Consider the following 16,922-nt stretch of genomic DNA (forward strand, 5'->3'; position numbering starts at 1 on the left):
AATAAATAGGAAACTGAAAACATCTCTCTCTCCAGTCTGAAATAACATTGTGTTTGTGTGTAAGGGGAAAACAGGCGTACAATAAACAAATGGATGTATTTTCTGATAAATGGTCTTATTACAAAGTAATGAGTCGAAAAATAGAAGAAGAAGAGACTTCTGTGAGGCTGTAGAATGCTCCTCAGATGGGAACTGGGTGTCTTTTGTTTTTGAACCACTGTTAATACTGCGAGATGCTTTGACACCCGTGTGAGAGGTGGTGGCCGTGTGTGTCCCCTGCCACTGCAGCAGGTCCCAGTACACCTGGTTTATGCATTTTGCCTTCCTCCAGGTAGAAATGATCAAAGGCAAGGTAAAACTGTGCAAATTTTGAGATCAGATGTTGAAAAACAGGTGGAGGAAGTGAGAGACTTGTGCTGAGGAGTTTGGGGACAGGGCTGTGGAAGGTCTCGGTTCCTGGCGAGGGTGGAGGAGCCAGGGGAGGTTGAGCATCTTGGGGGGAAAAGGAGAGCAAGCAAAAGGCAGAGTGCATGGGCAGAGTTAAAGGTTAAGAATGCAGACAACTGGGAGGATCCAGGCTGCTCAGCTTCCCTCCAGCAGCTCCACTGGTAACGGAGGATCAACACAAAACCAGGCACGTCATCCATAGTTATTTTATTATTGGATTCCAATCTCCCCATAGTCTCTGCCACAAGAATTTCATTGAAGGAACAGCAGAAAGAGACGTGACACAAAGGATAAAAGCCCACAGAAAACAAGGAAGGGGGAGAGCAAGGCTGGTGCTGAGAGTAGGAGTGAAGAAATGGGGCAGGCAGAGGATTCATGAGCGAGATTAAAGGCAACCAGACTGATTTTGAGCAGTGACCTTATGGGAATTTCACTGCCTTCCTTCAGAAGAGCCAATCCTTCTGATACAGAGTTTTACCAAAGTATTAATATGATCTGTTCCCTCCAGATCTGAGACTTTAAAGTTTCAGCATTTTGGGGGCTGTGGAATACTGAGAATATTAAAACCACGACGTGCACTCATGGCTGTGTACCTGCACGTTGCTGCTGGGCTGCTCCAGCACTGGAAATGTGGGAAACACTGAATTAAATCACAGAATCATGGCATGCTTCAGGTGGGGAAGAACCTTAAAGCTCATCTCATTCCAAGCCCTGCCATGACCAGGGACACCTTCCACTAGACCACGTTGTTCCAAGCCCTGTCCAACCTGGCCCTGAACACTTAATCCTTTTGGTCTATGCAGGAAATACATTTATCTTCTGCTGACATGGTGCTGTTTCTCGGCTGGCTGGTTGTGGGACCTGCTAGACAGTTCACAGACACAGGCTGAGGTGTGATGCCAAGGGGGAGCTGCACAGGTTTGGGTTTGTGTCTGTTCTGGCTGCACAGGAGTAATGCAGTCAAATTGCCTTCAATGTGCAGTACCTCTCATAGATAACTTTAGATAAACATTTAATAAAGAGCCATTTTATGAATTGCCTCTTTAGTTGCTCTTTCAAGAGGAGAAAAATCAAGCAAATTGTGCATGGTAAGAGTTTCATGGGAAGGCTCTAAATATATATGGGCTCATATCTGGGTTGGTGTTTCTGCTGCAGTAATCTCTGTATATGCTTTACATAGTCTGGATCTTTTGATCTGTGTGTGTCTTTTGTCTCTGTTTTTCCTCTGAGTACCCTCACAGACCACAATACCATCCAAAAATAATATCTGATGAAGCTTTTGATCTCACAGTGGTTAAATGGATTTGAAATGGGACAAAATTAGGCTAATTACACTAAGAATAGCATAGTTACTTGTGATTTTCAAATGCCTTTTCATGGTATGACCCCTAATGGGTTTCAGAGTTCTGGCAGATACAGAAAGAAACAATAATCCCCGTTTTCAGGTGTAAAAACTGATACAGAAAACATCCCTGTAATATTGAGTGCTTCCTTGGTGCTGTTTGCAGAATAACTGCTCACTGTTAGGGACCTTCTGCTGAGCAATTACAATGTTTTTGTTTGGTATTAAACTGCAGACACAGATTAAGCAGTTCTCTTCATGCTGAACCCAACCTTCCTTTGAACTCCTTGGGAGTTTTGCTGAAGTAAGGAATAGGATTCCATTTGGGAGTGAGGAAAAAAAAAAGGTCTGTGAGCCTCAGTCTGATGTGTAACATATTTAGTGGTGTGTGAAAGGTAGATGAGGTCTCTGTCTTTATGAATTAATGTTCTCCACTGTGGCAGCAACATCTTAATTTTGTGATTAAGTCCTGCTTTGAGATGCAGGCAGCCTGTTAACCAGCCCTGTGGAATTCCTGACCTCGGGTATTTTCTGCCTGCACCAAGCTCTTGGTTTTTCACTGGAATTCCAAATTTCTCAGGGACAACCAGGAACCAATTTGAGAAGTCAAGTGTGTTCATGGGTGTATGAAAATGAAACTGGGCTTCCTCTCCCCATCTTTCTGGCTCCAGTACAATATAACACCTCAGACTCTGGCCATGTTGAGTAAACTTCATTAGTGTTGAAAAGTGGCTTGTATTGCAAGATGATAAATTTTTAACCTAAGTGAATTACTTTCTTTGCAACCAATAAATTGAATAAATTATGCCTTTTCCATGCAGTGCAGCGAGGCTCATAAATACTGGGAGCAGTTAGTTGTAGTTTCACTTGATTACCCTTCCCATTTCTGTTTTTAATAATCCTTGTAAGAGCGAGGAATTCAGTCACTTTTAATAATGTGGCCAAAAAAAGCAGTGGAAGGCATTGTTTCATGCACAGCAGTGTCCTGCCCAGGGCTCCACCTTCAGAGTCCCTTTCCATGGTGTGTGGGGCTGCTCCAGATAAAACCTGGATAAAGACAGCAAAGCTTTTACACTCCAATCCCTTCTCTCCTCTCTGTTCACACTGCTCAGTCCTGTCTCACACCCTGCACTGTCCTGAGCTCCCTCACCACAGCTCAGGGTGCTTGTGGGGAGCTTTAGTTCTTCAAGGGATTATGCAAATAATAATTGAATTAAAGAGCTGCTGTCAGCAGGATGAGATTCTGGCAAAGGCATCCCCTGTTCACACTCTGCTCGCAGACACAGATTTCAGAGGACTTGGATCAGGATTCCCAAATACTTGAATCCTTCCTTTCTGGCTGTTTGCCTCGCCCTTACCACACTAAGCTGTGTTTAACCAGGAGTTGTCCATCTGGGAACACAGAATAAATTAAACTGTGAACAGAGTGAATGAGCCATAAATGTAGCCAGGCTTTCTGGGGTTTCTCCGTGGAAGGAGGGAAGATTAAGTATTTTATCTTTTTTTTATAAGCTGGTGCTTAACCAAATCTTGGATGTATCATTAAAAAACTTCAAAATTCCATTCTAATAAGCACAGTGTTTGTCTTCAATAACGTGAATTTTATATTAAAAATCAAAATACCAAAAATACTTGAGGCTCTTGAGAGAAGATTTTTGCTGCTGTCGGGGCAGGGTGCAACTGTGACCTGCCCAGATGTGACCTGGTGCAGTAAATCAGAGCAGCCCACCTCGAAGGAGGAGGCAGAAATAACCTTCAGTGGGATGCACGGTGCAGTCCTTGGCTGGTGTGAGCTCTGAGAGATCAATTTTGAGTGATCAAGACAGCCCAGGAAGGGCTTTGCTGTAGTTGTAGCTGAATTACGTTTATATAGACAATAATAGCTCTTGAATCTTGATTTTTAAATACCCTTCATATCAACAGCAGTCTCCAAAACATGTCTTTTGAGGCCCATTGTGATGGACAAGCCAAGTGCTGTACAGGTGTGGGTCCTGCCACTAGAAGGAGGAGGATACTTGGCCAGAGCTTCCTCGAGCCCTCATCCTTTGTGCTGCTCTGATTTACAGCAGGCATTATAAATAATATGGCCTTGACAGTGAGGTCTCCCCAAGGTCCCAAAATTTGCATTTCTGAGGATAATTTGCTAAAATTCTGGAACAATTAGTGAAGTAAGGAAAGAAGAGTCAGTCACTCCTTCCAGGGGCCGTACTTTTTGCACTGCTCAGAGATGCTTTGACCTTCTAGTTTATTACAAGTCAGGAAAAGTCAATATTTCTCAGCTTGCCAAGTTGGAGGAATTTTAATGAGTTATTGAGTCAAATAGTTAATCCTCCAATAACAGACTTTTTTCCCTTTCAGATTTACAGTGATAAAAACAAAGGCTTAATGGGGACCATTAAAATGAGGTTTTGTTAGAAACTTTGTGCAGGTGCTTTAACCCCTTGATCATGAGGAGAGGAAATGGACCTTCAACACTGGGGCATTTTGGCAGGAAATGCTGGGCAAGGCAGGGGCTGCTTTGGTGTTAGCAGGGAATTTAGCATGATAAAAAGGGATTGGTAGGGTGAAGTGGCTGGTGCTGATCTCCTCACATCTCTGTTACATGTGACTGGAGGGCTTTGGATGAGCTCTGGTCTGTGCTCTGCCACTGAATTGTTTGGCTGCTTGAAAAATCTTTGAAGGCAAGAGCCCTGGGTGCACTTGAGAGGATGTTGTGGTGCTCCAGGTGCTGCAGGATGTGTCCCATTGGATGCTGCAGCACATCTGGGGCAGTGCTTCCACCTGAGCATCCTCTGAAAGCTGGTGCCCACCAAAACCTCACCAAGAGCCAAACCTATGTGTGGTACTTTTAGAGAACAGGGATTTGCTTCCAAACCACCTTGCTGGTCCAGACTAAGTCCCTGGTGCAGATGCAGCTGGAGTCTGTGGCTGCTGGAAGGCTGTGCAAGCCTGGCAGCAGGTTGTGCACTAGGAAGTGCTTATTCCTGCTGTAATTATGCCTTTTGCAGCATCCCTTTGTAATGCTCAACCCTGTGTACTCCAATTAGCATAGAATAATCTAATTTCCTGAAACTCTCTTCATTGAGTATAATGCTAATTATTGCTCTGAGCAGTGGCTTGTTTGGAAGTGCCCTGTCCTGTGTGAATTATAGTGATGTTCTGTGTAAGCCTTTAAGGGAGGAAACTTCATAAGTAGAAAATGTTACAGCACAAGGGCAGCTTCCTTACCCTTTTAATAGTATGAAACAGCAGATAGTACAGTAATATTCAGAACATCATATCCAGTGAATTCTTAAAAGCAGTAGAAAGTTATTTTTCCCTGTGTGCCATTTTTCAGAGTGTAGAGAGAGATACTCGTGGTCGCTTTTACAGTGAGAAGCATTTTCCAGTAACATTCCTTGACTCCAGTGATGGTCTTTCTAGGGGGGGGTTATTTTTTACAAAGCTCTCAGCAGTTGTCTGCTGAGCTCTCCTTGAAACCTGTGTGTGTTTTAGCCTTGGGGACATTGTGCTTCTGGGTGGACTCCTCTGGCCCGCAGGGTGGGAGCCGAGCGTGGGCAGAGCTGGAGTGTGCTGGCACTCGGGGCACTGTGTGGCTGCAGCAGTGCAGGTTTGCAGAGCAGCCTTCTGATTGGAACTCCCTGGGGTTTATTCTGGGCTCTGGGTTTGCGAGGGGCTAAAAGAACAAAGGGCCACACGTCCATCACTTCCCCGTGCAGCACTTTGAGTGTTGTGAGCGCTGGAGGTCTGAGGGCACTTCCAACCACTGCTGCTCAAAGGGCAGTGCTTGGCTGCTCCAAAGCCTTTGCTGCTTGTGGAAAAATCCTTGCTTTTAATTTATGAAACGGCAACAAAATACTCGCAGGACAAGGAAAATTGCAGCAAGAAATCCTTTATTGCAGTGCTGGGGGTGCAATCCCACATGGCCTGGAAAAGCACATGCAGTTTGACAAACGTGCCCTTTTTGTGCCCTCTTGGTCAGTTAAGGTGTTAAATATTCAACAGGTGACAGGTATTTTACCTTAAAAGGTAATTTTTGAATTTGGGAGAGGGCGTCACCCTCCCTCCTGATTGACTGTGTCCGCACACAAAGGCCAACCATGTGGCCAGGGGATATCTTCCATTTTTATATTTTTTCCCTATCCCGACCGTGATGTTTCCCTGGCGTTGGGCTCAGATGGGGCCTTTCACCTTACAGCCTCCACGAGGCACATAAAACCCTTCAATTAAATGAAAGAAAAGAAAAATCCCTCCGCCCTCTGCTTTCCCACTAAATTCATTTCGCTTATAGTAAAACCAGATGATTACTTTCTCACCCTGCTGCCGTGGGGAGCGCGGTGTGTCGGGGCAGGCGTGGCTCTCACCGGTGTCTCTGCTCTCCCCAGAGCTGGACGGGCTGCAGGCCCCCTGTGAGAAGCCGTGCGGGCGCGGCAGCCGCTGCGTCCTCGACCCCACCACGCGCCAGCCCGAGTGCCGCTGCCTGGAGGAGTGCAAGGCCACCTACATGCCCGTCTGCGGCTCCGACGGCAGGTTCTACGAAAACCACTGCCAGCTGCACCGAGCCTCCTGCCTGCAGAGGAAGAAGATCTACATCGTCCACAGCAAGGAGTGTTTCTTCAAAGGTAGGGCGTTGTTGAAATAAATGCCGGCGCGGAGCTTCCGCCGCTCGTCGCAATCCCGGGAAACGGCTGAACGGAGTGTTTTATTTCCAAGAGCTGAATTTCTCAGGGATGATTTATTCCGGGACAGCAGAGAACATACACAATGTTTTATGCAGCTATTAAGCCCCCGAGTGTCATCACCACGCGAAATGTAATCAAAGTGGGAACTGGTAAATAATTAACGTCGCCGTACGTGTTGTGTGCACTGTAGTTGTGCTGCTCAGTACTTTCAGCTGCCAGTGTAATAACTTTTTACAATCCAATTCGTTTGAAAAGGCTTCCAACGAGACAAAAGACGTTAAGAAAAAGTAGATGGTATTAACAAAAAGTTCGTTGCAACGATGAGAAACGAAAACCCAGTTGGGGAAGTGACACAGGCAAAGGAAAGGAGCTGTTTGGATGAAATAAGAGGAGCGAGGAAAGAGTTTTAAGTAATTTTAAGGACAGTTCTGGTTACCAGTGGGATGCATTCAGCTGCAGCTCTTTTACTGGTTCAGGAGCAAAGTTCATTATCATTGTTGCACCAAATCACCAGTCCCATGGCTTTCCCATTAATATTTTGTATTCCCTGTACCATCCTGTCATCCAGGGAGACTGCAGGAGCAGGAGCATGTGATGAAATGGCAGGGAATGGAAGGAGTTGTAAATTATTTTACTTCTAATGAGAGGCCTCATAAAGGCTTCACTAAAGTATATCTTGCAAGCTCATTGTCAAAGATGACTCCATATACCTACAGGAAGATTTGAGTGGGTTGTTGCAAATATATCCAGTGACATTTACGTGATCAAATATGAAAATAATTCCTTTATCTTCAGCTCACTTGAGCCCCCAGGAGATTGGCTGTACACAGAGCTATCCATCATGGGTTCTTGTTTACTAACACGATGCTAGAAGAGCCTATTTAAGAAACAAGAATCCATTTGAAGAGTCTTATTAATATATCCTTGTGATACCCTTTGGAGATAAAAAAACATTACCATTCTTGTGTCTCACGGGAGACCTGGAGACTGAGATCCAGCTCAGAACTTTTCCAGAGGTTTGTAGGCACTGCTTTGCATTGCAGGGCAAAGTCTCATTTGTTTTGGAGGTCTGGCTGTGGAGGGGGGACAGCAGAGCTGGTCAGAGCCTTGACTCTGTATTTGTCACGGGCAGCCTCTGAATTCTCCAAAGCAGGTAATTAGGTCCGGGATCAATAGACCTTGTATGAAGTTACTCATGGAAAGGGGTCACCTAAAGGCATATTTCCAGGGACAGCACATGAGCAGATCAAGGCAAGGACGAAATTTTGCTTGTGATGTTAAAAAGGAGCATCTAAGAAGGACACCTGTGCCTTGCTCCTGGTGCTGGTGCTCCTGCCTCTGGGTATCAGGTGAGATCAGGGTATGGATCAGGCTGGAAACTGCCTCCACCCCTGGGTAAGATGCAGGAGGGCCTCTGCAGCAGGAGAAACTTTCCAAAGAAGGGGGAAGTCTTGGTTGCAGGGATGCTCAGCACTCCATTCAGGGGATTTTCCTCCCCTGGCTACCAAAAAGTGCCTTCAGTTTTTCCATTCCTGACATCGCCCACCTTTTTACCACGATGCTTCTGGCCTGGGATTTTATTCCTTCCTTATCTCAGACAGTGTTAAAGAAAATGAGCTCTCATTGCAGTAATCAGCCCCTGCAGGGGCTGTATTACACCTAATGATGCAATGTCACGCTTCAGTACTCCCCTGAACACACCATGAAATGATGGCAGGAAAGGAGGAGTTTTGTGTCCCAGTTTAAAGTAACCCTCAAACTCTTTGCCATGGAGCGCTGCTTAAATCTGCTTTTCAGCAGAATAACAGCTTTATGGAAGGGAAGAAAGAAACAACCTCACTTCTCTTCCCACGTGAATAAATAAAAATGTACTTCACACCTCTGTCTGCAGAGATAACATATAGAAAAAAGTTTACCATAAGGGAGGGGAATAATCCCACGGAGTGGGACTCCATAGAAATATTAGGGTTTTTTTCTGCCATGCAGTTCCTGAGTAACCTTCTGTGCATCCCTCTGTTTCTTGGTATTTTAATCTCTTCTTTGTAAATCAAGAATGATGGTGGTTTCTTCTAAACTGAAATTTTCAGTGAGCAATTAAGCTACAGGTTTTTAAGCACCGTTAGAAGTGTGACATGAAGTGTAAGAACTTTGACTGGAGAAAAATCTTAAAGGTGCAAAATATGCAGTCCCAGAATGGATTGTGTTGGAAGGGGCCTTAAGGAGCCTCTCATTCCAATCCTCCTGCCATGGGCTGGGACTCCTTCAGCCAGACCAGGTTGCTCAGGTTCCATCTGTCAGGAGGCACAGTGTGTGTTTTTCTGTTTGCTTTCTGTCAAGTAGATAATTTAATTATTTGAGTACAGTCAGGCTGATGAGGGGGCTGCTCCATGGTTTTTTGTCCCAATTGACTTGTTCAATTAAGATTTAAATTCCTGTGTGGAGCTGAGGGACACACAGATTGCATGTGTGTGTATATGTCTGTGTGCTCTGCCATCAGTGACAAACTGGATGGCCTTAAGGTGTGGCAGAGATCTAATACCCTGATTCTGAGCTAGGTCTGTCCCCAGTGAACTGATAAGAAACCATACTGCAAAGATTTGTTTTCTTTTGTGTATTTTGGGAAAGGATTCTTTGGTCCTTTAGCATATCTGTCAGATGGGAAGGTGCTCTGTAAATATTGGTGGATAGCAGGTACTCATGTGTGACCAGAAGCATTGCTGGATTTGTGCTACCTCAACACATTGCCTTCTGGACCAGCAACAGTATTAGGAAGAGCAGAAGATAATTTTTCTCCAGGCAAATGACTGATTTCTCCTTGGCCCAGCCTGGGATGAAATGGCTTCTTGAAATCTTGAGAGTCCAAAACGTTAAAAAAACTCATGGAAATGTGGGTGAAGCAGTGGGAGATCCCAGCAGGAGTGACCTCCCAGGCTTCATCCTGCAGCCTTTCTTGCAGCACAGTTCCCCAGACACAAAATTATCAATGCCTCCCCTCTTCCTCAGGTGACAAAGCAAATGATAAATAGGTGGAAAACTTCACTTGGGAATTTGAAGCCCCAAGAGAAATACCCTAAAGCAGAAGTCCTACATTCAGAGGTCTCAGGAGAAATGTCAGTCCTGCTCTCAGCTGTTCACGTTCTCCTTGATCTGATTGTCTTTCCTGGTAAGAAATACAGTTTGGTTTTCCCATAAGGAGCTGGGTCTATTTATGACTTCTCTGCTGTGTGGTTTTTTTTTTTCATTTTGTATATTTTCACTGCTTTATGAGTTTCCATAGTCATTTGAGTGGAGTGTTGGTGATTTTTGCTGGGTAGCAAAATACATGCGGATAAAGTGCTTTTGCTGTGAGCCAAAGTGGAGAGGAAAGAAGTTTTCCTTCCCCAAAAGCACTCCTAAATCTCATGAATACTGGAAAGATAGCTGTGCTCATAATGACAATGGTCCCACAGATGTCCAGAATGAGCAGTTGGCCTGGAAACGTTCCTGTTTGACTAAAGGCCTTTGGATAATGCAGTTATATCATTTTAGCACAGTGATTTGGACTGGGCTTTGCTTTCCCATAGCAGCAGTCCTCTTTTTTTTTTCCAGTTCTGTTTATTTTTCTTCCCTTTTGACTTTTCACACCCTCTCTGTCTCTTCCCTCATTTTCTCTCACTGCTTTTGGCCAGTGGAAGCTGCACAGGCACCGCTCAGTAGTTTTGCTTCCCAGAGCCATCCGAGCACTGCCCTTCCCTGGCAGTTTACACACAGCAGAGAAATCCTGTTCAGAGCTGTGCCTTCCCATTTGCAGCACTTAGGAGTCATTTTCACCCTTCTTACTTTCCCTTCCTGCTTTTTTTTTCTGCCCGATCAGCAATCCCAAAACTCTTCTGCATCAGCCCCGACTCACCCCAGCTCATTCCCTATTTCCTGTGGTTCTGACATCCTCCCTTTATCCAGGTGGATTGTTTGGGTTTTTTTTTTATAAAGAGCTCAGCTTTTCTTGCTGGGCTGTGGAGCAGCTCTGTGCTGCAGCTGCTCAGATTGGGTTTGTGCTGTGACATGAATTCAGCCCAACTCAGTTGACCAAACACTTGAACTTTCCATTATGTAAATGCCCTGTGCCTGTTACTTAATTCAGGGGTTTTTGTCCATTCAGTCCAACTTGTACTACAGGTCTGATTTTACGAGATCTGACAGAATTTTATGCAGAGAGATGGGGCTCTATAAAAGGATGTTCATGTCTGGTATTCCAGGGCTGTTCTTCTCCTTCCTCCCTTCTCTCCTGAAATGTCAGCACGAATTTTTTTAATAATTTGGTCCCATTGCTTAAAATATATGTGTTGGTTTGGGGTTTTTTTTAGCAAATACCTGACAGTAACATTCCATCCCATACAAGGTCAATCCTGTCCCCATAATAAATCATAATTTTGTACAGATTTTGTACAGAATTTCAAAAGAAATCTCTCTGCCTTTCTCCTTTCTGTTACACACACAGTCTTTCATTTTCAACTTCTCTATCTTTCCTCCAGTTTTCAAGAAGTTTCTTTCTAATTAAGGAACATGATAATCTCCTGCACGCTGACAGAAAATTTTCTATGCTTGAACGTAAACAAATTACAAACTTGGGGAAAAAAAACCCAACAAACCAAGCAGGCTGATAACTGATATCACTGCAGGAATCTCAAATAGATATGAATTCAGCCTCAGGTGGTGGTGGTTTATTTCCTCTGTACTTTATTTGTTGTTATTTCTGTGTTTTGTTACTTTCCAGAAGTAATTTGTTCTGCAGAAGAGCATCTCAGAGCATCTCTGGGAAGGTGTTGATGCTTTGCTCATTTAGTGCTTGCAGGACAGGCAGAGCTGCTCCGTGCCTGGTGTGGAGGCTGCAAGGAAATCTGCTCCATTTAACACTCCCTCTCTCCAGCTGGAAAGATCCTGAGTGTGAATTAATGGCACTTTTCCCAGCTGGCAATTAATATTTGCTGATTTAAGTTTGCAGCACTGCTGACAGGCTGCTTTGGTGGCAGGGAGCTGGATTGGGGGCTGCTGGGAGGGAGGCAATTAATCCCTCTGGGAGCAGCCTGGGGGCTCCTGCAGGGATCCTGAGCCTGGAGTGATCATTTCAGTGTCCACTGTAAATATATTAAGAGTTTAAAGAGTTCTAAAGAGAGGTAAGTGCTGTGTATAATGGAGGTCTGTGTTTGCTGTTATTAGAACTGAATTCCAGAGGGATTCCTTTCTATTCCCACACTGTTTTTTCAGCTCTCTCCACTTAGTCTTTTGGGGAGGGATCAATTTTACCTGGCTTTTCAGGCTGAATCCTCTTAAGTGTGATTGATAGCTTAGACCTTATAAACAGACTGCATCAATCCTTGGGGTAAATTATGGAAATTCCATTGATTTATGTGAGGATGGGAACATGGGACAATCTGCTATGAGCTTTGGTTATAGGAACGTGTAGGAATATGTTTAAGATCTTGAAGAGTATTTTCCATGTTAAAAGAAAATGGAATGCTTACACTCCCAGAATCCATGGAAGGGAAATCTTGTCCCTCTAGAAGTCAGTTGTGAAACTCCCCCTCGTATTTCCCTTTGACTTTCACTGGAAATTAAATGCCAATAACAAAAGGATGGGAAGCTTAGGTATAGGTGAAAGAATCCAAAGCAGCAGAGAGCCTAAAGAAGTCCAACAAAAAGAGGTCTAGCATGAGGCCATCTCAGTTTGAAGCACCCCAAGTTTCAGCTTGATGCTGTTGAGGGCAGAGAAATGAGATGCAGCTTTTCTTTAGTTATTCTTTAGGGTGGCATCTGCTCCAAGCCTGGCTCTGGTGAACCTTCACTGCAGTGCTTTTGGGAGAGCTGAGAGGTGATAATGCAGGTTTTTTTGGTAGAAGTTGGGATGGGGATGGAGCAGAGGAGGAGGGTGGAGGATCAAAGGAAAGGGTGTCAAGCCTTGTGTTGACCAGTGGGAGTTCCTGTGCAAACTTTGGTGCTGCTGCCTCAACACTCACTGTGTCAGGGGGTGTTTGTCTTTCTTTTTTAGCTGTTTTTGTGTTCTGTCTGCATCTCACACGTGCTCCTCATGATTTGGTGGCAGTCTGGACTCACTGCCTCCACCTCACTTTTCTTTGCAAACCAGGTTAATGTTTATTCGTACATTAACTTGGGAGCTCAAACCACACTTAAATATTGAAGAGCCTCATGTAGGAAACATTAAAGGCAATTTTTGCTTTTTTAGGGTGTTGAATTTAATATTAGCTCCCATCATTCCATCAGCAATTTTGCAAACCGCTCTGGGTGGTGTAACCCTGGAGAAATGCCAGCAAAGTGGGGCATGATATTACAGTCATGACTAAAAAGTGACACATCTACTGAGCCTCTGCATTGCTGAGCCTCTTGCAGTCCTGAAAAGAACTTGGATGCTCAAAATTTATCTGGTTTGGTTTTTTTTTTCCCAACTCAGTTATGTCAAAGGTCTTTTCCAACCTAAAACATCCTACTTAGTGTCCCCATCCATGGTTTCCCAGTGGAAGGGAGTGATGGCACATGCCATTTCCCAGGTCATTTCAAGTGAAGTAAAACAAATATTGCAACACTTGGGAACTTGCCTTAATTTCTCTAAAATTACATAAACTGTATCAATAGAAAAATTACTGATTTAATTAAGTCACCTTTTGAGAGGCGACTTGCACTTTGGTGCCAGGGGGACTCTGCATGGGACTCTCCAGCTCTGTGCTGAGCCAGAGGCCAGGGAGAACCTTAATTTAATAATTGAATAATAAAGAAAAAGGCTCCAAACCTCAGAGAGATGGAGAGATTGCTTTAAAAAGAAAACTGAAAAGGTTAAAAGGTAGAGATGAGCATTGAAGATTAAGATGATTAGATCAGGGTAAAGGGCTCTGCAAACTGAAGGGAGGAAAACAAATGGATGGAATAAATTTTAGGGCTGGGGAGACTCAGGCAGGGAGATTGGGAAGTGCTTTAAAGATAACAACGACTGACGCTGGAGAATAGTTGATTAAAAGCTGTTCAGCACAAATGCTAATTTTTCTGGCTGCTCAGAACAAAAATCCATGGAGCCCATTGAAATTCCAAGTGCCTGGGAATACCGACAGGCTGGATGCTGTGGGTTCCATGAAGTGGCTGCAAGGAGCTTCCCCCAGCTTTCCCTGCCTTCCTGCCCCTCCGCTCCAGGATTTCACAGGCACTTCTTGCTGATGCTCCAGAGGGCTGGATCCTACCAGAGCTGTCCTGAAGCCAGGGGAATAGGAGTCAAAATGAGCATTTCACAGCACGGGGTGCTGATAAAGCCCTTTGTAATGTCCCTGTTGTTGTTGTGCACGTAGTGCTGGAGCTGTTCTCTCCTCAGGGTGGGGTTATCTGCCTTCCCTCACCTGCCTGCAGTGAAACTGCTCCCACAAGTAATAAAAGTTGGCACAGGGAGGTGATGAGTGATCTGCAGATTTGATCTGTCTGCTCATGAGTCGAAGGCTCTTTGGGTAGAATCTGTTTTTTTGGTGAAAACACGATTAATGGGGATGAATTTCAGTCATAAAGTGAGGAGTTAATTATCAGTGCAACTGGAGGGATGGGGGGTTCTGTAGGAGCATCATGAAATGGTTTGGGTTGGAAGGGACCTTAAAGACCATCCCATCCCACCCCTGCCATGGGCAGGGACACCTTCCACCATCCCAGGCTGCTCTAAGCCCCGTCCAACCTGGCCTTGGACTCTTCCAGGGATCCAGGGGCAGCCACAGCTTCTCTGGGCAACCTGTGCCAGGGCCTCCCCACCCTCACAGGGAAGGATTCTTTCCCAATATCCCATCTATCCCTGCCCTCTGGCAGTTTAAAGCCCCTTGTCCTGTCATGGGTGGGGGTTTGGGATGGTGCTGTGGGGAAGGGTCTCAGTCCTGGTGCAGGTCAGGGATGCAGGATCCAGCCATGGCTTTCCCAGTGCAGGGGCTGATGTCCTGGCTCCTTCCTGGGAAGTAGGACTGCTGATATTGCTGGCACCTTCCTGTGGGGTCTGCTCCACTGCTGGAGCCTACATGTAAATCCCATTACCTCTAATTGAGTGGGGATCAATCACAAATTAAGGAGTAAGAGGAAGGTTTCCAGGTGAGATTTAAATGGAAGGCTTTTACTGATAATATTTTGCATCTTCCATCAAAGTGTTCTGGAATGCTTTACGAAGATTAATGAATTAGACCTCACAACACCTTTACATGCCACAAAAATAGTAATCCACCCATTACAGAGGGGGAACTGCAGTCTAGAGGAGAACCAGTGACTTTCTCAAGGTCATAGAAAAAAAAATACCAGAGCTCTTATTAAATCATCCCAGTTCTGGGCTCCCTGACCCTGCAGGCACAGGTCAGTCTTGGGGGCCCTTGTCCTACAGCAGCCAGTCTCCTCACCAGAGGTTTTCCAATGGAAGAAGCCATGATGCTGAATTCCAGCCATTATTAGAGTTTGGTGGGGTTTTTTTTAAATTTAATCCAGAGCAAGCCAAATAGTGTGAAAACATTTGGGGAGAGTATTTAGTTGTGTTGTGGTATGTAAGCATTTGGCTGTATCCATGGCCCTGCAGTTTGCTATTCATGAATATTTTAGCAAATTGGTTTACTCACAGGAATGTTGCCAGGAAGCAAATGATCCTGAATATTTGTAGGAAAGCAGATTTAGCTTTGTGTTTGCAGTTCCCACTTGCTGTGGGAGCGTTATTTGAGCCCCATCTTAACGCTCCTCTGGGAGGACCAGCAGAGCCAATTAAACCCAATCTCTTTGGGAAATGTGATTCTCAGAATCCACCCCTAAATAAACTCGGGTTTAAAGAGTTCTGTCTCTTAATAAAGACTGGCAGACAGCTGGCCCAGCTGTGTGCAGCTCACCCTTGGCACAGCATGTTGCAGGTGAACTGGTAGCAAGAGCAGCATCTCTTCAGGGCTTGCAGGAATCTCTGATATTTGGTCTTTTTTATTTACTCCTGTGCTGGGGGAAAGATATAGAAGTACATATTTTTGGTCGAGGTGTCCCCTGTGATGAGATTTTCTGACTGTGCTCTGGGTTCTGCCCCGTTCCTCTGGCTCGAGCTGTCAAACAGTCCAACAGAAAACTGCTGTGCTGCTGTTTCCATGTGGCCAACATTCAAGGATCTGTACTTGAGTTGCAGAATAACAGAGAAAAACCCCTCAAGTGCCCTGAATACCCACTCAGCTGAAGGGCTCCCAGTGCTGGGAAGGGGCTGTGAGCTGTGCAGAGGCTGTGCCAGGGTGGGACCTCAGGGGGCTGTGACACGCTCGGGTCCTCCTGAGGGTGCTCCTGCATGGAGGGGAGAGATTTTGGTCCACTCAATGTGTGGAACATCATCTCTGGCTCAAAGACTCCCTGGTTTCAGCTGCACAGACACATCACTGTGGTGTGTGGCAAGGGAGCTGCTCATGTCCATGGGCTCGATGCCATCAGTGTGGGCAGAGGTGGGATATTGGGAAGGAATTGTTCCCTGTGAGGGTGGGGAGGCCCTGGCACAGGGTGCCCACAGAAGCTGTGGCTGCCCCTGGATCCCTGGAAGTGTCCAAGGCCAGGCTAGACAGGGCTTGGAGCAACCTGGGCTGGTGGAAGGTGTCCCTGCCCATGGCAGGGGTGGGTTGGAACTGGGTGAGATGAGCTTTAAGTTCCCTTCCAGCCCAAACCATTCCATGATGATTCTATGAAGTTGTGCTCTGAGTGCTGCACCTCTCCATCCTCAGCTTCCCATTCCTTTCCCATTTGTTCCCTTCAGGGGTTATCATCAGACTCCATCCCTCACCCTGCTGTACGTGTGAGAGATGCAGCCATTTTTGGGAGAAATTTATTCATAAGGATACTTTCCCATAAGCAGGAACTCAGGGGTCAGCCCATCTAAATGCAGCTGGTACAACCCTTCCAGCATTTCAGAAGAGCTCCCCATCCAGCATTTAAGTGAGATGCTCAGCACATCTGGAAAACATCTGTCTTAGACTCATAATTTGGCATTGTCATTCTTGGAGTGACTGTAAAACAGGGCCTTGTGGAAAACGTTTAATACTCCTGGACACATTGTGTGTTGTGTTAATGGTGAAATCGCTTGTTAGGTCCAAACTAACTGGCAGAAAATCTTGCTGAAGCTGTACAGTGGTGAGGAAGTAAAAGGCTGTTAAGGCAAAAACCTCAGCCCCTCTGAACCCAGGAGATTTTGGCTGCGTTTTTACTGGAACAGAACTGAAAGCTAATGAAGGCGTTTTGTGGCCCCACACTGGCTTTCAGCTGGGTTTTATTTTACATAATGAGTTGGGGAAAATTGCAGTGCAGTTACTTTGGGCTCACTTTAGAACAGTGAGCAGGTTGCAGGCTGCTGTCCTGGGCTCATCCATTCCAGCGAATCCCTTTGGCTCTTCTCAAAGGGAAATGCTTTGTTTTCCTTTACCTGGGGCTGCTCCAGCCACAGCCAG

The 16,922-nt window shown here is 45.4% G+C and overlaps 1 protein-coding gene across 5 annotated transcripts in view; it reads left to right on the forward strand.

Annotated features, from left to right (window-relative positions):
• Positions 1 to 16,922, forward strand: part of FSTL4 (follistatin like 4) — a 196,875-nt gene that overhangs the window by 53,879 nt on the left and 126,074 nt on the right. For 3 of the 5 annotated variants that reach the window (XM_051794063.1, XM_051794065.1, XM_051794064.1), the window contains exon 4: positions 6,175 to 6,411. The exons of 1 other annotated variant lie outside the window; for it this stretch is intronic. In XM_051794063.1, coding sequence (XP_051650023.1) covers positions 6,175 to 6,411 — 237 coding nt within the window. Of the gene's footprint in view, positions 1 to 6,174; positions 6,412 to 16,187; positions 16,268 to 16,922 lie in introns of those variants that run through there. One more of the 5 variants, XM_051794067.1, reaches the window with a different exon arrangement.

The sequence above is a fragment of the Manacus candei genome, unplaced genomic scaffold (genome assembly GCF_025592945.1).
Source record: "Manacus candei isolate 608988 ecotype Guabito, Panama unplaced genomic scaffold, ASM2559294v1 h1tg000037l, whole genome shotgun sequence".
Classification (NCBI taxonomy): domain Eukaryota; kingdom Metazoa; phylum Chordata; class Aves; order Passeriformes; family Pipridae; genus Manacus; species Manacus candei.